At 50.7% G+C, this 26,947-nt stretch overlaps 2 protein-coding genes and 1 long non-coding RNA gene across 3 annotated transcripts; all 3 read left to right on the forward strand.

The window, feature by feature from the left end:
- Positions 1–184: 184 nt before the first annotated feature.
- On the forward strand, positions 185–25,504 carry LOC149913279 (uncharacterized). The gene is made up of 3 exons (XR_016461347.1): positions 185–1,132; positions 20,489–20,676; positions 23,864–25,504. It is a non-coding gene; the product is annotated as an uncharacterized LOC149913279 (long non-coding RNA).
- On the forward strand, positions 5,100–17,644 carry LOC149913280 (uncharacterized). The gene is given in 11 exon segments (XM_090130104.1): positions 5,100–5,473; positions 5,664–5,790; positions 6,402–6,512; positions 9,259–9,369; positions 9,449–10,286; positions 11,111–11,345; positions 12,056–12,230; positions 12,310–13,147; positions 13,149–13,241; positions 16,585–16,649; positions 16,737–17,644. Coding segments are annotated over 11 exon segments (3,351 nt in total). The 5' UTR covers positions 5,100–5,110; the 3' UTR covers positions 17,132–17,644.
- LOC149913281 (uncharacterized) lies at positions 6,551–9,263 on the forward strand (the record flags this gene model as incomplete). The annotated part of the gene is made up of 1 exon (XM_090130282.1): positions 6,551–9,263. A coding segment is annotated over one exon (879 nt), but the record flags the coding sequence as incomplete, so codon positions are not given.
- Positions 25,505–26,947: the final 1,443 nt, after the last annotated feature.

The raw sequence follows: 26,947 nt of genomic DNA on the forward strand, positions 1-26,947 counted from the left end.
TCTCTGCCCAGAGCTGCACACAGGGCTGAGCGCCGTCCGGGGAGGGGAGGGGAGGGGAGGGGGGGGGGGGAGGGGAGAGCGACGCGCGGGGGACACAGAGCAGCGCAGCCAAGCGAAGGCCGGGTCCGCCGTCTGCGGTCGCGAGAGAAGAGGAGTTCCGGGCTCAGTCGGGCTGGAACGACTGCCTGGGCCGGGCCGCTGGGCGGGGCGGAGCCGCCGCCGTGATGGCGCGGGGCAGGGGGCGGCCGCAGGACGGGCTGGGCTGGGCTGCGTGCGTGCCGTGCTCTGCGGGGCGGACGCGGCTGCCGGCTGGGTTGGCGAGCCCGAGGGCGGCAGCGGGAGGCTTTCTCTCGCCGAGGCAGGATTCCTTTTGCCGGGTTGGCGAAACAGACCGACCCGTATCACGTACGGCAGTCAGTGCGGTGTGGCAGTTAGTTGGTGCCTGTGGCAGTTCGGAATGGATCGCACTGGGTACGTAGGGTCGCCCCCGAGTACGTTGCCCGGTGCGATTCAAGGGAACGTACGGCCAGCCGGACGGACCGCAACCCCACGCAGAACCCATGGTATGACTGCACAGAAGACTTATTAGGACCTTTATTCAGGGATTTAGGGATGGTCGTATTCCTACGGCGGCTTTGGGGTAAAGCTCTACGCACAGCTCCGTTCCATTGGCAGAGTGGTTGAGAGGAGTGAAAGGAGCGCCAGGACAGCATGTGTGACCACAGGGTGTGTGACCACAAGGATGTGCGAACGGCCCCAGCAAAGGAAGCAGAGACCCAGCAGAAAGCGGCGCTTCATTAGCGTGACAAAACACAGCCCCCGTCCCTCCCTCCCTCCCTCCCCCGGCTGCGGATGTGCCCTGAGAACGAGCTGTGAAACTGCCCGAGGCCTGGCAGCCGGCTCGGGGCGTGCTCGCTGTGGGAATCGCTGCCTGGAGCTGAGGCTGTGCCGAAGCGGCCAGAGCCTGGCTGGAAGCCATCCGGGCAGCACCGCGGCGGCAGGAGCTGCAGCAAGGCCGTCGTGCGGCCAGCTCCGGGCTGCGGGCACTCGGCATCCCCTGCTCTCCCAGTTGCGACTCCCAGGAGCCCGGTTGCCTGCGCCAGAGGTGGGAGCAGCCTGCTCCGCACCCGAGGTAGGTGCCCTCGGTGGCTCGTGCAGAGGAGCTGCAGGCATTTTTCTCTTCCAGTGAACCCCGTTTCGAGGCAGGGACTGGGGAAGGCTGCAGCACTACTCGGGGACTAATGGATGACCTGCAGGTTTGGGAGGTCATGAAAAAAAGGGATTCTTTTGAATGCAGGGGCAGATTTATTTTTGTCATGCCATGACGTGTGGAATCACTCTATAACCCACGTAAGGGTATAAAGCTGGTATGTGTATTGCGGCGCCGGGTGCAAGGGGGATATCTCCTCCTAACTCGCGCATCTAGGAAAGCGGTGACTGCACGTGTATAGGCAGAGCGCATTCCTGCCATTGCTCGGAAATTGGTTACATTTGCATTGGATGTCCCCCTCCTCTGAGCATTCGTCCTAGAATGCGGGTCGGCTCTCTGGGCTCATCTGGTGGTCGCTGGCTGAGGGCTGTTGCGAAACCTTTATGGGGTTGTACCGTGTCGCAATAGCAGCTCTGCCTTCTTCACTTCACGGGACTCCCACCCATTATATCGCAAACAGCGGCTCTACTTATCTTCGCTTGTCTTCAAAGACCTCGCGTTCCTGTGGTTTCTGTGTTCCTCCCTGAAGTTTGCGAACGAAGTTATACTTTGATCGATTCAGCGGCATCAATGCTAATTAGATTTTATTCAGTCGTTGTTTGGTTTGTTATTTTGTTTTCCCTCATCCTCACTCGATAGGTCTGCTTTTTTTACCCATCCCCTGACGCTGTGTGCGACTGTCCCCGTGCTGCTGGAGGCTCTCCTTCCCCCTGCGAGCAGCAGCAGGAGGGGACGGGAGCAGCGGTTGCCAGGCGTGTTGCAGCCCGGCTTGGGCTCCGAGGGGCACAGGAAGGGGTTGGAGCTGGGACAGCGAGGAAGTGAGCAGAGGAGCTCAGCGTGCTCTGCTGCCCGCTTGGCTCTGTGTAACACAGCGCAGCTGGGACTGCGTTTCTCCCTCTGGACTACGGCAGACACGAGGTGACCTCGCTCCGCAGCTCTGCACGCATGGATTGATGTAAGCTTATAACTCCCCGATGCCTCCTTTTGAGTGCGTGAATGTGAAGCCTCCAAGGGGGGAATTTCCACTCCCTTCCCCCTCCCCGGCAGCCCGCAGTTTCCCTTCGGGGACGCAGCAGCAACACCTGCCTCTAGCGGCCATTTCAGCGTTCCCTTTTGTGCGCTTGGCGCCGGGCTGACGGCTCACCTGGGGTCGTGCAAACTCCTCCCGAGGCTTCTGTTCGGGCTGTCCCGGCAGCTGCAGATGCCTTTAGCGCTCAGCTGCGGGCCCTGAGCACGTCCGGCATCTGCGCCAGCTCCGGCACTGGGCTGCGTAACGGACGCTGGAAAGCTGGCAGCCTGTGGGCTGACTGGAGCACGGGTGCAGAACGCGGCCGAGCAGCACGTCAGTCAAGTGCAGCCCAGGCTGCGTTGTGCAAAGGGCGCCCGCTGCTGAGAACGGGCCCTGGAAGGGAGCGCAGGGTGCGTGCTGAGCTGATGAGGCATGGATATTATTGATATAATAGTAGTAGATATAATGTAGTGTTCAAATAGTGCCTTCACAAGGCTGTTGTAACCGCGTGGTTGTTTACTGCATAGAGGGCAGGGTTAAGCACACACATAGAGGAGGCCCTCCCGCTGAGTCCTGAGGCTCAGTAAGTGCTCAGCTGGGCCCCAGCTGTTGAAGCAGGGCTCTGCTATCAGTTCTTTCAGTTCATTTTGAGACAGATTTGTGGCTGTTAATCTGTTCCAGCCAGAGCGTTACCTGTTGTGTTGTGTATTGCCTTCCTGTTAGAATTTGTTGTGAGAATTTGTTCTCGTACTCACTGCACACTGAACACAGGCAATGAGTGCCTATGGTGAGGTTTTCTGTCCTCATGTTAACTACAGTGCCTTTATCCCAGTATCTATCAGAGTAGCAGCATGAGCACAGCGTTTCCAGTTGCCATCCTAAGGCTGCTAAGAAAAGCAGGGAATCGTCTCGGTGGGGAATTCTGAACAGGTCACTCTGTTTCAGAGAAGGATAAATCCATGATGCTTACTTGTTCTGTTCAGCACTGCTACTATTCAATAAGTTGCCTACACAGTTCAGTTAAAATTACCAGCACAGCATCGGTAGGTGGTGGTCTGACCGTCACAGGCTGGTTTGGCTGCAGTGGTGTCAGATACTCTCTCTTCTCAGGAGATGAAAAAACAATCTCCGTTTGGTTGGATGTTTTGTTGATTTCTGAATGTGTTTGTTTGAAGTAAGCCATCCCATCTGCTTCCAGTTTAGCCCTTCCTTACCCAAGGAATGTGAGCCATTATCACTTTTAGGTAACATCAGCAGTAGGTGGATTTGAGAACTACGTCAGTCTCCTTCACTTCAGTGTACTTTTCCCAACCCCTGTTGGAGGGCTTAGTCGATTTAAGCAAACCCAAGGCTACTTCCACTCCTGAGAAGATGTACAGACATCTCCCAGAGGATTGAATCCCTTTGCCAGCAGGTGTTCCCCTGACTGATCTGTAGAGGTGGTTCTCCAGCAGGCTGCTCTGCCGGCAGCTGCAATCTGGGCTTAGGCTCATTGTGTTTGTGTGTCATGGGCTGCATTCAGTGTTCTTCAGTGAACCAGGTATTTCTCTGCACCTCCTGTTGGATGGCCATACCATTTTCTAAGAGTATTTCTGCAGCTCTTTCCTGGGTATCGGTCTCCTTTAGGCGAGCTTCCAGTCAATCGAAAGATCCCCTGTTTGGCACAGGCTGTCCATGTTGTGTTTCCTCATCTTGCTTCTCCACTCAGACGTCCAGTAAAACTCCCCTTTCCCTTTCCTTGTGTATCACTGTTCTGTTTCTTTAACTGCAGGCTAAGTTAGACAATAAGCACTAATTCTGCTGCCTCTGTTTGCCTGAACAGTGTAGAGGTAGTGCCTTTAATTACAGTGTTGTTGGTGCAATTTCACATTTGTTTGGAATCTAACTATAAGGGTTCAGGATGTGTGGCATAAAGGATTGTAGGTGACAGAGGGAAGTCTTTGTTCTGTGAATAAGCATTACCTTCAGAATCACTTCTGACGGAGCCCAAGATACCATTTGCTTTCCGATCTGCCAGAGCACACTACAGGCTCATGTAAAGCTAATCATCCATCAGGACCCTGGTAGCGCAGCAGAAATATTGCAGAATGTCAGTCGTTTTTCATCCAGGGAGGAGCGGGGCAGTTCTCCTTTGCTTCATATGTTACTTCCAAACCTGACATTTTGCTGATAATACCTTTCTGCTTTTGCACTCTTTTACTGCCCCTAATGACCTCTGCTTGCTTCTCAGCTCTAACAGTTGCCACGAGGACATTCACAGGAGAATTTGGAACGCGCTCCATGTCTCTTGTAATCAGTTTGTGTCCCTTCTTGCCATTCTGCAGACTTTACCAACTTGTCACAGATGGATCCAAACACAATATACACTCGTAAGGGAGAAGCAGGATTGTATTTATTGATATAATACAAATATGTTGTAATGATTTAACAGTGGCATAGCAAGATGGGAGATGGTTGGATACACTTGGTTATTTACTGCATAGCAGATAGGGATACAGCCACGCCTACAGGAGACCTTCCTGTTGAGTCACGAGGCTCAGAGTGGTCCTCCTTTCTATGTGCAGTCTGCAAACCACAGAGGTAAGGAGCCTGGCCATGGCTGGATCCACTCTCAGTCCCAGGCTTGGTCAAGCGCCTTACGTCAAAGAACTCATATGTGCACAGTCCCTCTAAGACATAACCTCAGAGAAGCTCCTGTAGCTCCAAAGTAACCGTGAGTCTCTTACAGAATATCTATCAGGAAGGAGTCTTGGCGTCAAGGTGCAGGTGTGACCTCGAGAGACATCCCTAGCTGAGGGGAGATCCCATTGTGCAGCCCGCTGCTGTGCAGGAGAGCTCCAAGGGCACTTGGGCTGCTCCCTGTTCTGGGGTAAGATGACAGACTGCTTGCCATGCTTTGTCTTAGGCACACAGTGCAAGTGCCCTCAGCTGTTGAACTGAGTGTCAGCCATCAGTTCTTTCAGCCCCACAGTTTGAGACAGCTTTGTGATGGATCATCTCTTTTAGCCAGGGTGCTACCAGTGCTTTGCTCGTTGTCTTCCTCATTGTGGAAAACCTGTTGTGCCATCCCCCAGGCAGGCAGTGTCCTGCAGCTGGGCTGTGGAGGGCTGGGCTGGGACAGGGACTGCTGCGTTCCCTCACAGCTCCCCTGCCATTTCTCTTGTCCCTGCAGGCTCCAGTTGGACTTCTGCCTTCCGGCCGTGATCATCTCACCTGCAGGAGAGCAGCAGATGGCCACAGCACATCCGTGTCAGGTAGGGGCTGGGGGCAGCAGGCAGGAGAGGCGGAGGGGCGAGGGATGCGAATGCCGGGGGAGAGGGAGGTGCCCTCAGGCAGCAGGTGTGTGCTGGGGCCAGAGAAGCGGCTGGGACGGGAGTTTGTGTCCTGTGCAAGCTGCTTCCCTGGGCCTTGGCTGTTCCCAGCAAGGAGCCTCTTTGCTTGCAGGAGCCCGTGAGCTTTGCGCAGGTGGCCGTGTATTTCAGCAGGGAGGAGTGGGCGCTGCTGGACCCTGCGCAGCGAGCGCTCTACCGGGACGTGATGCTGGAGACGTACCAGTGCGTGGCCTCGCTGGGTGAGGGCTTTGCTGCCTTTCCTCCTCGTTAGGGCACCTTTGGCTGTGCAGAATGAGCCTCTGCATGCCGGGCCTAGAATAATCACCATGCAGTTACTTCTTGACCAACACCACAATCGTAGTAACAAAAGAAACACAGAGAAGCATGAGTTTCATGGGGGCTTATTGTGTTCAGCACTCTGATAAAAGCCCCCGAGTTAGTGTTGGCAAGCAGGCATCAGCCATGGAGGGCAGAACCATCTCCCTGCAAACAGCCCTTGTGTTCTTGCATTACACGGTGCCACCAGCTCCTGCTAACATGTGACTCTCTGGTTACTCCTTTAGAATTGAATATTTTGTATTCAGTTCCCATTATGCTTTCTGACGCCTTGGACATTGAGCAAGTTGAAAGAAAACAGACAAATTGTTTTAAAGGGAATGTTAAAGAAAATGTCCCTCCATAGTTTTCAGAGATGTGACAGCATTCTTTGCTCCAACCCCATGTGTGTTGGCCCAGTGTCATTCAGGCCCTAATTGTGGTTTCACCATGGGGTCGGGTGTAGATTTGGTGGATAAGAAGCTGTGCCTGAATCACGGAAATGCTCACATCTCCTCCGTTTCTCTCACTGAAGCTCCATTTCCAGCCCCCAAACCTGTGGTAATCTCCCTGCTTGAAGGAGGCAAAGACCCCTGGATCCCAGATGTGCGTAGCCCTGAGGCCGTGCCAGGAGACCTCAGCCCAGGTGAGGTGGTGGGGGGAAGGATGGTTGGGGCTGGGTAATATTTGGGGCACCGTGTGCTATTTCTGGATTTCCTCTGTCATCCAGGAGGAGAGGAGATCACAAATAGAAAAGAGAATTTGCAGGAAATTGGTGTGGTCCAAAGGCAGTGGGGTAGTGTCTCTGTGGGAATAAGGAGAAAGGATGTCCAAAGTGGCCTGGAGCAAGGAGAGCGTTTCAAGAAGTCACTGGGAAACTATCCAGGAAAGAGAGCAAGGAACCCGGTGGGTCTCAGTGCAGGTCAACAGCAGCCTATAGATGCCAGGAAGAGAGAAGTACGCCGGAAGAAAAAACGGAACTCAAGTAATGAGCACGCAAAAAGCGTTAAAAGATATTCCAGATTTGCTAGCAACCAGCACATACACTCAGGGGAGAGACTGCACAGGTGCTCTGACTGTGGAAAGAGCTTCAAATGGAGAGCCCACCTTACAATACACCAGCGCATCCACACAGGAGAGAGACCTTTTAAGTGCTCTGAGTGTGGGAAGAGCTTCAAAAGCAGTTCCCACCTCATTGTCCACCAGCCCATCCACACAGAGGAGAGACCCTACAAGTGCTCTGAGTGTGGGAAGAGGTTCAAAAGCAGTTCCCACCTCACCCAGCACCAGCGCATCCACACAGGAGAGAGACCCTTTAAGTGCTCTGAGTGTGGGAAGAGTTTCAGTAGCAGTTCACACCTCACAGTACACCAGCGCATCCACACAGGAGAGAGACCCTATAAGTGCTCTGAGTGTGGGAAGAGCTTCCAAAGCTGTTCCAATGTCATCCGCCACCAGCACATCCACACAAGACAGAGAACCTACAAGGGCCCTGAGCGTGGGAAGAGCTTTAGAAGCAGTTCTAGACTCAAGTCCCACAAGCAAGTACACAGAAGAAAGTGATTATAGAAGCCTGTTGTGGTGTAACCCAGCAGGTGGCTCAGCACCATCAAGTCCTTCGCTCACTCCTCCCTTTCCCAGCTGGTTGGGGGAGAGAACAAAACCAAGAAAAGATCTTAGTAGGACTTAAGAGTTGAGTTCAAGCTTTTTACTGAGATAAAGGACAAGGATAAATGTTACGACAGTGTGCATATATGTATGAATTGTATAGCAAGTGACGCGCTGGGAACTTCTCTGGCTTCTGCCAGAGGCTCCAAGTGGGGCTGTTCTCCCCAGCTGCTGTGTGGAGTGAATTTCTTGCATCTTGTCCTGTCTGCACTGGCCCAAGGGCTACTGCACGAACTATCTATGGCCTGTTTAATTTGTTCGAAGTCTGCTGCTGCTCAGGGTCCCGTGTGAAGTCATTCTTCTTCCAGGTCACAAGATAGAGAGGGTTTACAATCAGACCGTAATCCAGAAAATGCATTCTTCAGAAAGCCACAGCAGCTAAGAAGGCTTGTGTTTCCTTTTTGCTGGTTGGAGGAGGCAGAGCAGTTCTTGAATTGATCGCATCCACGGGGATCTGACAGTGTCCATCTTTCCATTTTATTTCTAAGAACAGATTCTCCAGTGCAGGTCCCTTGACTTTCCTTTGCTTTGTGGCAAAACTGGCTTTTAAGAAGTTCTGAATTATTTTCTTCCCTTTCTCAAAAACGACTTCTGCTGTGTTGCCCCACGCGATGATGTGGTCAGTGTACAGCAGGTGTTTAGGAGCTTCCCCGTTCCAGTGCAGTCTAGGTCAGCCCGTGACGAATGGTAGGGCTGTGTTTCCACCCTTGGGCAGTCGATTCCAGGTGTATTGCACGTCCCTCCAAGTGAAAGCAGATGGAGGCCTGCACGATGCTGCCAGAGGGACTGAGAAAAGCGCATTAGCCATGTCATCTGTGGCATACCACATGACGGCCTTTGACTCCAGTTCATATGGGAATTCTAGCACGTCTGGCACAGCAGTGCTGCGGTGTGGCTTCATGCAGGCCAATGGCCTGATTCATACCCCTGGGATATGGAGCGCATCTGACGTTTGAAACAACTTTGGCACCAAGCACAGTTATTATCTGACACCAGCTTGCCCTGGAGAACCTAACCTGGTAGGTCCATGTGCTAAGTAGCTGGACAGAAGATGTTTCTGGAGAACCAAATGTAAAGGTTCAACAAGTATCCAAGGTGGCCTTGCAAAACCAACTGGTGCTAGACATATTGCTGTCAAAAACACACAGGGTGCGAGGGCTGTTGAACTGAAGGAGAATGCTGTATCACCATCTGCAGTGCCACCACTACCATAATGAGGCCCATGAAAACACAAGGGAAATCACCAGAAAGAGTAGAGAAACTTTTTCAGGAGATGCAGCCAAAAGGCTACCTTGATGAACTGATTCATGGCCATGGATCACATCACTGCTGAATACAAGACCCTGAGTTAGTGCTGGCAAGCAGGCATCAGCCAGGGCGGGTAGAACCAGGAGGTAGAACCATCTCCCTGCAAACAGCCCTTGTGCCGTTGCGGTGCGTGGTGCCAGTAGCTCCAGCAGTCAGACCACTCCAGCTCCATGAGGTTATCTCTTTAGCATTTATTGTCTCTTTATTCCACTCCCATAAGCATTTTTGAAGCCTTGGGCGTAAAGCAGTTTGGAAAAATTCAACAAATACATTCTAATGTCTGTGTGATTGCCCAGTGTCATTCAGGCCCCAATTGCGGCTTCACTTTGGGGAGGGACACAGAGTGGTGTAGTTGGACAAGCAGCGGTGCCAGAATCAGGAAAACATTCTTATGTCCAATGTTTCTGTCATTGAAGCTTCACTTCCAGCCCCCAAACCCATGCTGATCTCCCTGTGTGAAGGAGGGGAAGACCCCTGCATCCTGGATGTGCGTAGCCCTGAGGCTGTGACTACAGACCTCAGCCCAGGTGAGGTAGCGGAGGGACGGAGGACGCCTTGTATGAGTAGACCACTGTTGGCATCATGTGCTAATTCTTGATTTCTTAGGCAATCCATCAGGAGCTGTGATCACAGATTTTAAGGAGGATCTGCACAAAACTGGTGTAGCCGAAAGGCAGTATAGTAGTGCATCAGTAAGGAAAGCAAGAAGGGATGTCCAGAGTGGCCTGGAGCAAGGAGATCACTTCAAGAAGCCACTGAGAAAGCGTTCAGGAAAGAGAGCAAGGAACCATCTCGGCTTCAGCAGAAGACAAAAGAAGCCTGAAGACCCCAGGTGTAAGCAAGTGTGCCAGAAGAAAAAGCAGAAGCATTGCACTGAATGTGGGAAAAGCTTTAGAAGTGATTCTGAGTTTGTTAACCACCAGCATGTGAACACAGAGAAACCACTGCACAAGTGTACTGATTGTGGAAAGAGCTTCAAATGGAAATACAACCTCACGCGCCACAAGAGCATCCACAGGGAAGAGAGACCCTATAAGTGTCTCGAGTGTGGAAAGAGTTTCAGAACCAGTTATGACCTCGTTCTTCACCAGCGCATTCACACAGGAGAGAGTCCCTTTCAGTGTCCTGATTGTGGAAAGAGGTTCAAAAGCAGTTCCCACCTCACCCAGCACGAGCGCATCCACACAGGAGAGAGACCCTTTAAGTGCTCTGAGTGTGGGAAGAGTTTCAGTAGCAGTTCACACCTCACAGTACACCAGCGCATCCACACAGGAGAGAGACCCTATAAGTGCTCTGAGTGTGGGAAGAGCTTCCAAAGCTGTTCCAATGTCATCCGCCACCAGCACATCCACACAAGACAGAGAACCTACAAGGGCCCCGAGCGTGGGAAGAGCTTTAGAAGCAGTTCTAGACTCAAGTCCCACAAGCAAGTACACAGAAGAAAGTGATTATAGAAGCCTATTGTGGTGTAACCCAGCAGGTGGCTCAGCACCATCAAGTCCTTCGCTCACTCCTCCCTTTCCCAGCTGGTTGGGGGAGAGAACAAAACCAAGAAAAGATCTTAGTAGGACTTAAGAGTTGAGTTCAAGCTTTTTACTGAGATAAAGGACAAGGATAAATGTTACGACAGTGTGCATATATGTATGAATTGTATAGCAAGTGACGCGCTGGGAACTTCTCTGGCTTCTGCCAGAGGCTCCAAGTGGGGCCGTTCTCCCCAGCTGCTGTGTGGAGTGAATTTCTTGCATCTTGTCCTGTCTGCACTGGCCCAAGGGCTACTGCACGAACTATCTATGGCCTTTTTAATTTGTTCGAAGTCTGCTGCTGCTCAGGGTCCCGTGTGAAGTCATTCTTCTTCCAGGTCACAAGATAGAGAGGGTTTACAGTCAGACCGTAATCCAGAAAATGCATTCTTCAGAAAGCCACAGCAGCTAAGAAGGCTTGTGTTTCCTTTTTGCTGGTTGGAGGAGGCAGAGCAGTTCTTGAATTGATCGCATCCACGGGGATCTGACAGTGTCCATCTTTCCATTTTATTTCTAAGAACAGATTCTCCAGTGCAGGTCCCTTGACTTTCCTTTGCTTTGTGGCAAAACTGGCTTTTAAGAAGTTCTGAATTATTTTCTTCCCTTTCTCAAAAACGACTTCTGCTGTGTTGCCCCACGCGATGATGTGGTCAGTGTACAGCAGGTGTTTAGGAGCTTCCCCGTTCCAGTGCAGTCTAGGTCAGCCCATGACGAATGGTAGGGCTGTGTTTCCACCCTTGGGCAGTCGATTCCAGGTGTATTGCACGTCCCTCCAAGTGAAAGCAGATGGAGGCCTGCACGATGCTGCCAGAGGGACTGAGAAAAGCGCATTAGCCATGTCATCTGTGGCATACCACATGACGGCCTTTGACTCCAGTTCATATGGGAATTCTAGCACGTCTGGCACAGCAGTGCTGCGGTGTGGCTTCATGCAGGCCAATGGCCTGATTCATACCCCTGGGATATGGAGCGCATCTGACGTTTGAAACAACTTTGGCACCAAGCACAGTTATTATCTGACACCAGCTTGCCCTGGAGAACCTAACCTGGTAGGTCCATGTGCTAAGTAGCTGGACAGAAGATGTTTCTGGAGAACCAAATGTAAAGGTTCAACAAGTATCCAAGGTGGCCTTGCAAAACCAACTGGTGCTAGACATATTGCTGTCAAAAACACACAGGGTGCGAGGGCTGTTGAACTGAAGGAGAATGCTGTATCACCATCTGCAGTGCCACCACTACCATAATGAGGCCCATGAAAACACAAGGGAAATCACCAGAAAGAGTAGAGAAACTTTTTCAGGAGATGCAGCCAAAAGGCTACCTTGATGAACTGATTCATGGCCATGGATCACATCACTGCTGAATACAAGACCCTGAGTTAGTGCTGGCAAGCAGGCATCAGCCAGGGCGGGTAGAACCAGGAGGTAGAACCATCTCCCTGCAAACAGCCCTTGTGCCGTTGCGGTGCGTGGTGCCAGTAGCTCCAGCAGTCAGACCACTCCAGCTCCATGAGGTTATCTCTTTAGCATTTATTGTCTCTTTATTCCACTCCCATAAGCATTTTTGAAGCCTTGGGCGTAAAGCAGTTTGGAAAAATTCAACAAATACATTCTAATGTCTGTGTGATTGCCCAGTGTCATTCAGGCCCCAATTGCGGCTTCACTTTGGGGAGGGACACAGAGTGGTGTAGTTGGACAAGCAGCGGTGCCAGAATCAGGAAAACATTCTTATGTCCAATGTTTCTGTCATTGAAGCTTCACTTCCAGCCCCCAAACCCATGCTGATCTCCCTGTGTGAAGGAGGGGAAGACCCCTGCATCCTGGATGTGCGTAGCCCTGAGGCTGTGACTACAGACCTCAGCCCAGGTGAGGTAGCGGAGGGACGGAGGACGCCTTGTATGAGTAGACCACTGTTGGCATCATGTGCTAATTCTTGATTTCTTAGGCAATCCATCAGGAGCTGTGATCACAGATTTTAAGGAGGATCTGCACAAAACTGGTGTAGCCGAAAGGCAGTATAGTAGTGCATCAGTAAGGAAAGCAAGAAGGGATGTCCAGAGTGGCCTGGAGCAAGGAGATCACTTCAAGAAGCCACTGAGAAAGCGTTCAGGAAAGAGAGCAAGGAACCATCTCGGCTTCAGCAGAAGACAAAAGAAGCCTGAAGACCCCAGGTGTAAGCAAGTGTGCCAGAAGAAAAAGCAGAAGCATTGCACTGAATGTGGGAAAAGCTTTAGAAGTGATTCTGAGTTTGTTAACCACCAGCATGTGAACACAGAGGAACCACTGCACAAGTGTACTGATTGTGGAAGGAGCTTCAAATGGAAATACAACCTCACGCGCCACAAGAGCATCCACACGGAAGAGAGACCCTATAAGTGTCTTGAGTGTGGAAAGAGTTTCAGAACCAGTTATGACCTCGTTCTTCACCAGCGCATTCACACAGGAGAGAGACCCTTTCAGTGTCCTGATTGTGGAAAGAGGTTCAAAAGAAGTTCCCACCTCACCCACCACCAGCGCATCCACACAGGAGAGAGACCCTTTAAGTGCTCTGAGTGTGGGAAGAGTTTCAGGAGCAGTTCACACCTCACAGTACACCAGCGCATCCACACAGGAGAGAGACCCTATAAGTGCTCTGAGTGTGGGAAGCGTTTCAGGAGTAGTACAAACCTCATAGTACACCAGCGCATCCACACTGGAGAGAAACCCTTTAAGTGTTCAAAGTGTTCAAAGAGTTTCAAAAGCAGTTCCCACCTCATCCTCCACCAGCGCATCCACACAGGAGAGACCCTACAAGTGCTCTGAGTGTGGGAAGGGCTTTAGAAGCAGTTCTAGTCTCAAATCCCATAAGCATATGCGCAGAGGAAACAGAAAGCAGAAGTGTGTTGTGGTTTAAACCAGCAGGCCGCCCAGCAGTCGTTTTCTGACTCTTCTCCTTGCCTTTGGGATGCAGGAGAGAACAAAAAGAAACCCCATGAAGTAGAACTTATAGGTTGAGATGAGGCTTTTTGCTGAGATAAAGGATAAATGTTATGACAGTGTGCACATCTACATGAATTGTTTAACAAGTGAGATGCTGGGAACTGCTCTGGTTTCTGCCAGAGGCTCCAAGTGGGGCCATTCTCCCCAGCTCCAGTGTGATTCACCAGGAAGACTGGAGAGCTTTTTCAGGTGATGCAGCCAAAAGACTCCTTTGATGGACTGATCCACAGCCGTGGATCACATCACTGCTGAAATCACTGGGATGCAGGGGGTGGGGGAAATGGCTTGGGAATATCAATCTTAGGATTTGATTTTTTTTGTTTTTTAATGGTAGGCCGCCTCATCTCTCTTTCTTCTCACCTGCTAACCGCTATGTGGAGATCACCATTATTGAAGGAGACCTCAGAACGTTTGAGCCATGGGGTGGTGTTTGGGATGAGATGTTAGTGCCTGTTAGTGTGAGCCGGAACAATGCCCTGAGAGACAATTAAGTCTCAGGGAGGAGCTGGGTGTCCCTTCCCTTAATTGGACGGATGTGTCAGCCACTCTTGGAAGAGTCCAGAACAACACCCCTGAAATGGTCAAGTTTCAGGAGGGGGCCTGGTGTGACTTCCTTTGATTTGGATGTAGTCCAGTGTCTAGGACTGGAGGCAACTCCGATTTCAAATAGGGGTGATGGGATCTATCTTTTTCCTTTGGTATTATGAGTGGGTGCTGGGGGGGAGGTCAGGTGTGCCCTACCTCTGCTGCTGGCCCTGCTTCTAGGTGCTGCTGCTGCCATTCTTTACCGTGTGGAGCGTCCCCATCAGCACGCTTGGTGCTGGATCCAAGGCTGATGATCTCCCTGCCCCCTTTAATTTCTCTTCTTCCTTTTCATGATTATTTTTTTCTCTTATTGTTTTTACTACCTCAAGGCATACGTGAAGTTCCTATAAACAATATAGCTTAGACAGATACAAGGGTGAGAGGATGGAAACGTAGGATAAATGTTTTGTAGAAATCTCCTAATAAAGCTGACGTTGTGTTCCACCTGTGTATGAATCTTGAGTGTTGGTTCGCCTTCATCTAACTGGAGGGGTTGTGAATGTGGTCACCTCGGCCGTCATTCATGTGCAGGGAGTGACAGTGTTGAATGAACAACAGAAAGACGACGTCTGGAAAAGGACCTTAGAAGTGATTCTTTCTGAGCAAGCGGACAGATCAGGTCTTGCCTCAAAGGCTACTAATTACCAAGCTCTTCTTTCTTGCTCTGCTTGGAAACTGGGATGTTTGCCAGCTTCCAGTCACCTGGGATGCGTTGAGATTCACAAGACCCTTGGATAATCCCCACAGCCCATACATTTACATGCCTGCAAGTGGGGCAGCACATTCCACGAAGGTTCGTAGTCAGTTCCTCCCATGTAGCCTGGTCTCACTCCGTGTGTCCATTCACCTTCCCTTCCACACCAACTCTGGAAGAAAATCTCTGCTCAGAGGAGCTGGACTTCTGTCCTGCTTCTTGCCTTGCAGCACTTTGAAATTGCCTGCACCTGTGCTCTTAGGAGATGCCTCTTAACAAGTGACCAGTGCAGACGGGCCACAGTGCCTAGGGCGAGTGATGCTGTTCCAGACATATCCCTTAATTCCGCAAAGAATAATTACTTGGTATCATCCTCCTGGCTGGGTGGCTTACACTAGATTCCCACTTTCCTTCCTTGTCCCTTAATCAGTGCCCAGAGGCTCTCCACCACATCACAGCCAAGTGTAAGCTCCATGCAGAGGACATGTGGGACACAGAGGGCACGGGCTTCTGCTGGACGTACACAGCACTCTGATATCTCTTTGCTGTGGGAATGAGCTGCTTGTGCACCATGTGGGTTTGCACTGCCTTCTGCTCACACCACCTCCAGAAAATTGGGATGGTGCATTGAGAAAGAATAAGCTCAGCTTTCTGTAGCTATATAGGAGACAACCAGGGCTTGGTGTCACAGCTGCTCTGACCAGCTGATCAAAGCATTCTGGAAGAGCAGTAGAACCAATGTGCAGCACATTGGGTTAGGAAGGACGATAGGGTTGTGTGAAAGAAATGCCTCCCCCAGCAGCAAGCACTGGGCTGGAGGAGGCACCAAAATCAAACCCTCCTTGCACTATTTCCCTCTCCTCATTCCACATGCTGACATTTATTTTAAGAACAAAACACAAGACTACAGTGAAGAAAGCTTCAGAACAACTCAGCTACTTTATTCATCCCCTTCCCTTTCCACTACAGATGATTCTCAGAAAACCTCCAAGAGCCACGTTACTGCTCTCCTGACCCCTCTCAGATTCATCAGTGCACTCACAGATTACTAAGAGCAACACAAGCACACAGACACACAGAACATCCCTACACAGCCGCTTCTCCTTAGGAAATGGCATCAAAAAGCTGCTGGCAGGAAGAGCAGAAGAGGAAAGCGGGCATGGTGAGAGAGCTGCTTTGGGCAGCAAGGAAAGGCCATCTGAAGCTCCTGAGTCACGTCCCCTGTACAGAGGGTGCCAGTGATGTCATCTCCTTTGCAAACCCTTCCTGTGTTGGCACCGAAACCAAACCCTCCAAGAAGCATTGGGGTTTCTGTCATCCTGAGCTCTCCAGCATCCTCAAGGTCTCTCCCTCCGCTGGGGGTTTTCCCAGGAGAAACGAGGTGCCAGCCCTGAGATAATCTCCTCCTGCACCAGAGACACTTGCAGGGCCACCATCTCATGTGGCCTGGGCAATGTTTAATGAGGATGGAGCTCTGGATTAAGCTCTTCCTGAAGTGCAGGCATTTCTATGGTCTCTACCCTGAGTGGATCCCAGGGTGCTTGATCAGGTAGGAGCTGTGGTTGATGATCTTCCCACAGATGGGACATTTGTAGCACCTGTGCCATGAGTGCCATCTCATGCACGTGAGGAGCTCTGCGCTCTGCACAAAGCCCTTCTCACACTCGAGGCATTTCTAAGGCTTCCAGCCAAATGAACTCACTGGTTCTCAAGTGAGAAAATGTAAAATGAATTTTAAAGAAAATGTCCCTTCATAATTTTCAGAGTCTTAAAGGCATTCCTTGCTCTAAAGGTAGCTGTGAGCCCGGTGTCATTCACGCCCAAATTATGGTTTCTCCGCACAGACTGGAATTGTTGAACAGACCCTGTGTCTGAATCATGGAAATGCTCTCATCTCCCCTGTTTCTCTCACTGAAGCTCCACTTCCAGCCCACAAACCCGTGGCGATCTCCCTGCTTGAAGGAGGGGAAGTCCCATGGATCCCATATGTGTGAGCCCTGAGGCTGTGCCAGGGGACCTCAGCCCAGGTGAGGTGGGGGGAGGAAGGATGGTTGGGGCTGGGTAATATTTGGGGCACCATGTGCTATTTCTGGATTTTCTCTGTCATCCAACAGGAACTCGGATTGCAGATGTATTGGAGGATCTGCAGGAAAGTGGAGTGGCTGAAAGGTGGTTGGGTAGTGTCTGTGTGGAAGAAATCAGGAGGGATGTCCAAGGAGGCCTGGAGCAAGGTCAGGGTGAGTGCATCAAGAATCCCCTGGGAAAGTGTCTGGTAAAGACAGGAAGGAACCCACTGGACTTCAACATAGGTGAAAAGTATCCTGAAGAACCCAGGAGCAAGGATGTGAGCCAGAAGAAAAAGCAGGATCCATGCACTGAGCTTTGTGGGAGCTTTAAAGTAGATTCCAGCATCATTAACCACCAGTGCATACGCTCAGCACAGAGCCCATACAAGTGCTCTGATTGTGGGAAGAAGTTCAAAAGCAGTTCTGAATGGCAGCAACACTAGTGCTTCCACACAGGAGAGACCCTATGAGTGTTCTGTGCGTGAGAAGAGCTTTAAATGCAGATCCAGTCCAACACCCACAAGCACATCCACAGCGCGCACAGGCTGTAGAAGCATCCCAAGATACAGGAGCCTTCAGAAGCAATTCCAGCCTTGTTTCCTACCAGCACAGCCACACAAGATACAGAGCCTCCATAGATGTGAATGTGGGCAGAGCTTCAGCCAGAGCCCCAGCCTGGTCACCACCCTGTGGCTTTGTGTGCTGATGAACCTTACAAATCCCTTGAGTAGAGGAAGAGCTCTGCGGCCAAACTCAATCCTCTTTCTCCTTCTTTGCATGGGAATTATGCATATTGCTCTCTTCCAGCTGCAGTTGCTGTGTTGAGTGGCCATGCAAGGGAGAGTCCCATGCAAAATGGGTTGTGTCACAGCCACTGGAAACCCTCTGCCAGGTGACACGTTTCTGCCATGGCTGTGTGGCTCGCAGCATTTGGTTCTGTTTCCACTGGTAAGAAAACAATCTCACCGCCTTCCTTAAGGAAGGTCTATATACATATAGTTATACATATGGGCTACAATTGCTAACGTGCTGACCGGTCCCTTCTTGGCCAGGCAGCCCCGTTCATTCTGGGCACTTCTCTTTGTTCTCCAGGCCTTGCACCTTCTCCCTGTCAGGGTGAGGGGAAGAAATGTGCGGGTGGGGGGATGTTTGCTGGATCTGAGCGTGGAGGAGTTGAGGTACCCCCTTTCCTTCACTGTTGTGTCCCTTTCTAGGCTAACACCCCACAAGCAATAGCCTTCCCTTTTTCACAACTAAATCCATTTTCTTTTGCCACATCCCTTATCCATCCCGCAACTGCTGTGGGAGACAGCAAAGCTCCTCAGCACGGATCTGCCCTTTCTGAGTCAGGCATGCGTTACAGCTCCTCAACACCTCTAACGAGGGGAGTGATGAAGACTGGGTTGAACCCAGGCAGCCACAACTGGAGAACTGGGTCACGGTCCGATTGTGTCTACCCAGTGGGATGATTTGAACATTTTGGGTCTCCATCTGTGTCATCACAGCAATTCTGTGTTGGAAACGTCGGGAACGTATCCACAACAGTCAGTGCTGACGATGGCACAGGCACCCCCTGGGCAGCGGTCCATTTGTCCAATGCCATGTGATTCTCTAGTACAGCTAGGCACATGAGTAGTGCCATGTGGAGAGATGTGCAGCTTGTGGCGAGAAGACAGCCATGGCACAGAGCCACCAAGTTTATATCTGGCGAGATGTCTGGTGAGAAAGATGTGGCAGTTAGTGGGTGCCTGTGGCAGTTCGGAATGGATCGCACTGGGTACGTAGGGTCGCCCCCGAGTACGTTGCCCGGTGCGATTCAAGGGAACGTACGGCCAGCCGGACGGACTGCAACCCCACGCAGAACCCATGGTATGACTGCACAGAAGACTTATTAGGACCTTTATTCAGGGATTTAGGGATGGTCGTATTCCTACGGCGGCTTTGGGGTAAAGCTTCTACGCACAGCTCCGTTCCATTGGCAGAATTCTGTTCAACACAATGTGGTGCCTGGCGTTGTACCGGAGATTGCCTTTCGCTGAGACAGATTCGTGGTTGAGTTAAAGGAGCGCCAGGACAGCAACGTGGGGATGTGTGACCGCAAGGATGTGCGAACGGCCCCAGCAAAGGAAGCAGAGACCCAGCAGAAAGCGGCGCTTCATTAGCGTAACAAAACACAGCCCCCATCCCTCCCTCCCCCGGCTTAAAACTCCCCGATGCCTCCTTTTAAGTGTGTGAATGTGAAGCCTCCAGGGGGAGAATTTCCACTCCCCTCCCCCCCCCCCTCCCCGGCACCCCGCAGTTTCCCTTCGGGGACCCAGCAGGCAACACCTGCCTCTAGCGGCCCTTTCAGCGTTACCTTTTGTGCGCTTGGCGCCGGGCTGACGGCTCACCTGAGGTCGTGCAAACCCCTCCCGAGGCTTTTGTTCGGGCTGTCCCGGCAGCTGCAGATGCCTTTAGCGCTCAGCTCCGGCACTGGGCTGTGTAATGGACGCTGGAAAGCTGGCAGCCTGTGGGCTGACTGGAGCACAGGTGGAGAACGCGGCCGAACAGCAGGTCAGCAAAGCGCAGCCCAGGCTGCGTTGTGCAAAGGGCGCCCGCTGCTGAGAACGGGCCCTGGAAGGGAGCGCAGGGTGCGTGCTGAGCTGAGTGGGGAGCAGCGCCGCCTGGTGGGGGAGGAGGGAAATGCAGCCGCCGAGGCATTCTGGGTGCGGATGGCTGCAGCTGGCACGCGTCCAGCGAGCGCCTTCGGGCCCCGTGCTGTCAGGTGGGCAGAGGGCTGAAATACTGACGGCAGGAAGTTCAGCTCCGCCCAGCGGGGAGAAGAGGTGCGAAGGCGAGGGGAGGAACTTTTGCGAGGTGTTTGTGTCCCTGTCTGGCTGGCAGCTGGGGCTGGCAGCAGCTGTGCTGCGCGTTTCAGTTCTAAGAGAGCAGGAGGAATGTATTTATTGATGTAATGTTGTCATAATGTAGTGTTCAAATAGTGCCTTCACAAGGCTGTTGTAACCGCGTGGTTGTTTACTGCATAGAGGGCAGGGTTAAGCACACACATAGAGGAGGCCCTCCCGCTGAGTCCCGAGGCTCAGAAGGTGCTCAGCTGGGCCCCAGCTGTTGAAGCAGGTGGGAAAGGCAGTTACACTGGTACTATCCCAGTGCCATTCACTTCCATTTATATATTTACGTGTGCTTCATTTCTGTGTATGACCGCAGCTGAGAGATCTGAGTTTTCGTTGTTAGAATTTGTGGAGTGATGCCGCACTGTAGCGTGAGAACAGGCAGTAGACTCATTAACTGCTCACGTAGAAGCAAAACGGTGGGCTGTGAACCCACAAGAAGTGCAAGGACCAGGTTTGTTGGTAAGATTCCTGGGTGTAATGTGGTCAGTGCAATAACGGACGAAGTTCAGGCGTTCCCAGTCCCTGCTGGGCCATGGCAGCTGCAGGACTTTTGGGGTATATTGAGCTGCTGTCGTTCCTTTATACCCCACCGTGCGCAGCTGCTGCATTCCAGCAAGCAAAACCAGCTGTTAAACAGGCCCAGGCACTGGTTGTATTCGGTCCCACCCTTCCAGCTGAACCAGAGGCATGCAACTCAAGATGGGTCTGGCTAGCGTCTGTGGCAGTGCCACAATTCCGCTTGAACCCCAGCTGGGTTCTGGTCTGAAGTTTGGCACAGAGCAGAAGAAAGGTACAGTGTGATTGAAAAGCAGTTAATGGCTGCTTGTTCTGCATGGCGAGCGGTAGAGCCAGTAACTCCAACATCTCAATCGTAGTTAAGACCACCCTGCCTTTCTGTCCTTACAGGCATCATGTGCTGGCTGCGTGGGTGCAGCGTTTGAGTGGAAAGAACCCTGCAGACGCTGGCAGAAGCGTTGGTGGAGAGAGAAGTGCCCTTTGAAGCATCTGACGCCCTGCAGGCAGCGCCCTTCGCATCCAACGCCAGCATGGTCCTTCTTTCTCCTTTTCAGCGGTTTGCCCTCTCTCAGCAGTTGGTAAGCAATAATGCACCAGCTTAGGGAGTTGCTGCTTCTCGCTTGCTGGGATTATCTGCAGTGGATGCCCGTGTGTGTGTGAGGGTGTGTTTGCTGAATCGAAGCCACACACATCACGCAGAATGGCTCGGGTTGGAAGGGACCTCAAGGATCGTGGAGCTCCAACCCCCTTGCCACAGGCAGGGCCACCAACCTCCCCATTTGCTACTAAATCAGACTGCCCAGGGCCCCATCCAACCTGGCCTTGAACACCTCTAGGGATGGACAGGACATCCACAGCCTCTCTGGGCAGTGGTTGCAGCACCTCACCACTCTCATCGTAAAGAACTGGGCTGTGACCGGCCCAGCAGCCCCCCCCCTTCTGAGGCAGAATTCTTCAGGGGACGGGAATGGCCCCCTCAGGCACCTCCACTGCCCTCCTCCTTCCCTCTACCATCCTTCAGGGGATGGCAGTGGCCCCCCCAGGGTCTTGGCTTGGGGGAATTATCCAACAGACCAACAACTGCTGCTGGGGGAAATGTGAGCGGTCCAGCATTGCCCCCCTGGGTACCATTCTCTACTCCCCTCCACCATCCTTCAGGAGGTGGGAGCGGCCTCCTCAGGGTGTCAGCTTGGAGGCTTCATCAGACACTTGGAAAACCACTGCCAGGGGGAAACAGAGAAAGCCTAGCAGCCCCAGCACGGCATCTGCCCTCCCTCTCCCCTCCACCATCCATCAGGAGGTGGGAGCACCCCCAGCACGTGGGTTTGCAGACACCATCTGACATCCACACAACCACTGCTGGCATCAAATGGAGTTTTCCAGGCTCCGCTGTACCACTAAATAGAAAGTAGTGGCTTTGGGACACCATCTAACATCCACAGAACCACTGCTGTCATGTACCAGAGATTATCAGGCTCCACAGTACCAATAAACAGAAAATAACACCACAGCTGTCCACGTACTGCTGTCATGTCATTACCTGACCCACTGCCAGACCTTGTGTGCCACTTGCATTGGCAGACAGTGATAATACGAGTGGGAATTTTATTTTAATTTAAAGTGGGGAGGTCTCACATTTGATATTAGGAAGAAATCAGCAGTGTGCAGGCCATCAGCATCCATGGAAGATCCTGTGGGTAGGAAGCTAGCTAGATAATCAGGGCCTAATGTCATCGGTGATACAGAGTTCTTATGGTCACACATTAAAACCACAATCCCTCAGTGACTAGTAACTGGTCCAACGCAGTTGAATGTTTTCGTTACCTAACTTGCCTTATGGTGGCATAGAACACACTGTCAGTCCTTTTTCTTGATGACTCAGAGCTCAAAGGTGTCCGTGGTTTATGGGCTGGCTTGGCCTGGTTCCATGACTAGTGGGGTTGGGGAACTTCTTCCTACAAAGAAGTTGTCTGAGCAGCCAAGGATTAGGTTAGGATAGCTAAAACCCAGATAGAACTGAATCTAGCCAGGGATATAAAGAGGAACAAGAAGATTCTATAGATGTATAAGTGATAAAAAGGAAGATGTGGACCCTCTCTGGAAGGAAACGGGAGACCTGGTCACATATACATACATGCCTGATGGATGTGTGCATCCTATGGAAATTAGTTCTAAAGAAACATAATAAAACACACTGGGGAGTGGATGCTGTTTATAAGTAATTGAATGAAGCAACTGTCAGTTGTGATCTGTATAACTCAATGAAATAGGTTATTCAACAGTGTGAAATCTGTCTGAAGAACAATCCTAATACTAGAACAGGGTACAAGTGGGATCTATCAGGACAGGGAATGTTCCAGGAAAACAATGGCAAATAAATTTTTCAGAACTTTCTGGAAAATGGGAGTATCAGTGTTTACTGGTGCTGACAGACACTTTTTCAAGTTGGCTTGAAGCTTGTCAAATAAGGTGAGAGAAGTTACACGAGTGTTACTGAATGAAACAATACCTCATTTTGGGGTGTGTGTCATGATATCATCAGGCAGGGGTACTCATTTCTGTGAGCAGGAGGAACAGCAAATCAGCAAAACATTGGGAATTCATTGACAATTGCACATGTCTATCAAATTTTGAGTCATAGAGAATTGCTTAAAGAATGTATTCAAGAGCTTAATAAAACCTTACATGAATCCTTAGTGAAAATGATAATTGCCCAGAATGAAGTGAAACAGATCTCACAGCAAACTGAGGCAGGGAGGGCTCATCATGGCTGGGACATCTTTGTAGGGTATTCCCTGATATTATCAACAGTGTTTTATTAGTGCTGCTAGTGAGAAATCTGATATTAACAATCTAATCTGCTTCTTTTAGTATAAACTTAAGAAATCAATCCAAAGGTTTTGGGCATTGCCTACAGTGATTAAGCATAAGCAATATGAGCTTTTGCAAAAGAACTCGCAAGCTTATTGAAAAGGGGGGAGCTGATTTAAGAAATAATTACACAAAATATTCTGTTAGTATATCCTTATAGGATTGTTGTGTAATATAGGCAACACCGTAGTAGCCTTTAGATGTTATGGATGATAATTGTGATGCAGCACTGTAAATGAGGAGGCATGCTGAGAGACTGATCTGCTCTAACTTGATGCAACTTATCACAATATAGTTCAGCTTACTACCCTGCCCTACAGTTTGTTTAGATAACAGAAAGAGCTGTGACTCTGAACCAAGATAAGGAAGTCCTGCTGAGTCTTTGTATCAAGGAAATAGGAGGTCCTGCCCGGAATCAGTCACTGAATATTTAACATACTCCTGGGAAAATGTGCGTATGTAACATAGCTCTGAGAAACTTCCACATATGTAGGGCACCTCTTGGAAAACGCCTGCAGACATAGCACAAGTTATATATATAAATTGAAGATCTCTTGTGTAAGCTATGCATGATAGGAGGATTACCCCCATGCATCCGCCCCAGCAGCCAGCGCTGCCACTAGGAATATCTCCTTAACGATAATAAACTTTTGCTGTTAAGTCTCTTTGCACCAATTTCTTCTAATCAGTCGGAAGCAGAAATTGGCTGTGGAAACTATGGATTTAAGGCCTTGCTGGGTGAGGGAGGTGAAACAAACTGAAATAGGAGATCAGGTGCTTGGCATCGAGTGCCCTCCCACCATCTCCACATGAGGGGAGAGCCCTGGGGTGGGGGCTGGGGGGATGGGACACAACATTAATCTGTGTTCTTCCTGTTCTTCTTTCCTGCTACAGGTATTGCAATCGTGCAAGCAATGTTTGGGTTACCCTGGCTAATGCAACCGGACAAGATACGCTGTGTGTAAGTACTGCAACCCCGTCAAACTCAATTCCTGACCTGCCTGGTTGGATTACCACGGACTGAAAATGACTCTTGTGTACTCCAGAATGGCCTGAATAGCAAGAACAAATGGCTTTCCTGCCATGCGCTGGGAATTCCAGTTCTTGCTCCTGAGGATCTCTAGATCCTGGTGACACTATACGCTGACTAGTGTACCAACTTCATGCCTAACATAAGCTGTTGGCACACCGACAGCTACCCGAGAGGTAGAGCCCCAACTACAGTTGTCTACTCAACAAAATTGACTTATTTGAATGACTCAGTGTGGTGTAATCACGCTGCAACTACCGTATCAATGGGCTGTAACACTCTAATGTCCCCGCCGAAGGGCAGATTTTTTATCTGTGGGGATCAGGTTTGGGCAGTTGTACCTGCTGGGGCCCTGGGAGGGCAATGTACCAGTGAATGATTCATTGTTTTTATATCCAAAATCACCACGGTGATTGCATGGCAGTGGAAAAAAAACACAGACTCGGGACTCGGTGACCCATGTGAAAATTTCACTCTTTCTTGCTGGATTTTGAGTTTATAGCTGCACCTGCTGCCCAAACCATTGCCGTGGCTGCCTTGGCGCTCCAGGCTTGGGTGTAGCTGCAGCATTAACACAATTGAATAGGTTAGCTTGCTGGCTTAGTAAAATTTAGCAGTGCTGCTTCATTTGCCATTTGGAAACTCTCATAGATGTAGACAGTGTCAGGACCACCTCACTTCAGAACGGTGCAGCTGTCAATTTCCCACTGCTCACCCATGGCCATGGATGCCAGGACTTTGATGGACTCTGCTGCATGAAACTTCTGGACCATTCCTAATCCATCCAAAGCCACCTCGATAAATTAAGGGATCTTCCATCTTGGGATGGAATCCTTTTTCAACCTGGGACTGGGGATGAGGACTACAGAAGAAGATAATACAGATAGGCTGTATCTTGGACCTATATTTCCTCACTCTTCTGTGTGCAATATTTCATGCTTCTTACAACTTGTACAACAAGCTATGCAGAGTGCTTTTTGTGGACTTGCAGTAAAAGTAGCGCAGTAACACCGTGTTCCAAACGAAGAACATGCAGTGGCATGCGTCAGGGATCCGAAGGTTCTGACCAAAGAATGCTCCTGACTTGGAAGAAAGGATTCTGGGAAAGTGGTTACGGCTGACTTAGCTTGTTTTGCAAGAAGCTGACCTTGCAGGTTTACATTGTTTTGCAAGAAGCTGAACTTGTTTTGCGGGAAGTTGCTCTGCTGTGCCTCTGTATCCTATGCTGGCCACGCAGCTGCAGTGTGCGAGTTAAAAAAACCTTGCAGACACTGGGAGAGAATAAAAACAGGAGGGAGGTTGTGGTGGATCCTGGGAGGACGCACCATGGGCAATACCTAGTGAAACCACCGTGGGCATGTTCCATCTCATCCTCCTGCTCAGCACTTTGTCTGTCTCTAGAAGGTCGGTAAGTCATAATTGTACCTGCTTGGGGAACTTCTGCTTGCTGCATATAGAGTTATCTAAGTGCATGAATGTGTGCGTGTGTCAAATAAAACTCATGACTCTCAGAGCTGCACTCCTGAGACATCCTCTTGAATCCAAACAAACCCAGAAACAAATCAGCATCATCATCCAGGCTGGGTGGCGTATGGTAGACTCCCACAGTGACAACCACTTTATTTCCTTGTCACTTAATCTGCACCCGCCTCGTTGTTGCTAAACGTAATCTCCATTCCATCCAGCCAACCAGTACATACAGCCGTTTAACCTGCCCTGCATTTCTGGCACGGAGAGCCCAGAGGCATCCACCACTCACAGCACACCCATCACAGCACCATTCCCACCACATCCCAGTCCCACCACTCACGCTGACGATGCTGAAGCACAAAGGGCCTCCAACTCTGAATGCCAACGTGAAAAACCAACCACAGTGGCCGTGCTGATTGCAGTGAGTGCAGAGGTGGCACGAGACTCAAAGGGCATAGCTTTCTGCTGGGAGGATGCAACTACTGGTTAAACTGGCCAGGACAAAGCCTTCTGTTCACTCCCTCCCGAGTGAACATCCCACCCAAGAAGGGGACCCCTCTTCCCCCATGCCCACCATCCCACCACCATAAGAGAAACAAAGCATTTTGGCATCTGAACTGCTTCCGTTCCTGCAGACGGGGCACTGCAGTCACAACTCTGCAGGGACTCATGTCTGCAACAGAAGGACTTTCCCCAGAGCAGAGGGAAAGCAGGGAAGTTCAGGGGGAAGAGGAAAAAAAATGAGTTTTCCAACTCTTTGCGCAACTAAACATGACATGTACAAAAAGATGGGGTGAAATCAGCAATGAAATTTTCTCAGGGGGAAAATATAGAGAGGGATATCTTGCAAAGCAAACGTGCATTCTGAAGCCTGTTGCAATGTGAAAACTTAGTACTGAAGAGATGAGCTGAACGTGCACTCTACGTCATCGCACCGTGTTTTGCTCCCGCCACCTGCTGAAATTGGGATATTGCATTTAGGAAGAAAAAGCTAAGCTTTCACGCTGATGACAGTAAATCAAGGCTTGGGATCTGATAGCAACTCTGAGCTGCAGATAAAAACCTTTGGGAAGTAAAGGATAGCCAGTGTGTTCTTAGGAAGGGAGACGGGGTTGTGCGCCAAACGTGCCTTCACCCAGAACCAAGCAGTGGGCTGCAATCAGCACCAAAAACAAACTCTTCTTCCACCTTTCCCTCCCCTCCTTCTACACACACATTTTAAGAACGCAGAGCCAGATGACAGGGAAAACAAAAGCTCCAGGACAACTCAGCTATATTCTCCTCCCCTTTACCCTGCAGGTAATTTCCAGTTAACCTCCAAGAGCTGCGTTACTGCTTTCCTCACCCTTGCATCTGATTCATCAGTGCACTCAGAAATTACTGGAAACAACACATGCACACAGACGCACAGAACGTTTCTACACAGCTGCTTTTCCTTAGGAAACAACATCAAAAAGCTGCAGGCAGGAAGAGTGGAA

Source organism: Phasianus colchicus, chromosome 39 (assembly GCF_987193195.1).
Source record: "Phasianus colchicus chromosome 39, bPhaCol1.hap1.1, whole genome shotgun sequence".
NCBI classification, from domain to species: Eukaryota; Metazoa; Chordata; class Aves; order Galliformes; family Phasianidae; genus Phasianus; species Phasianus colchicus.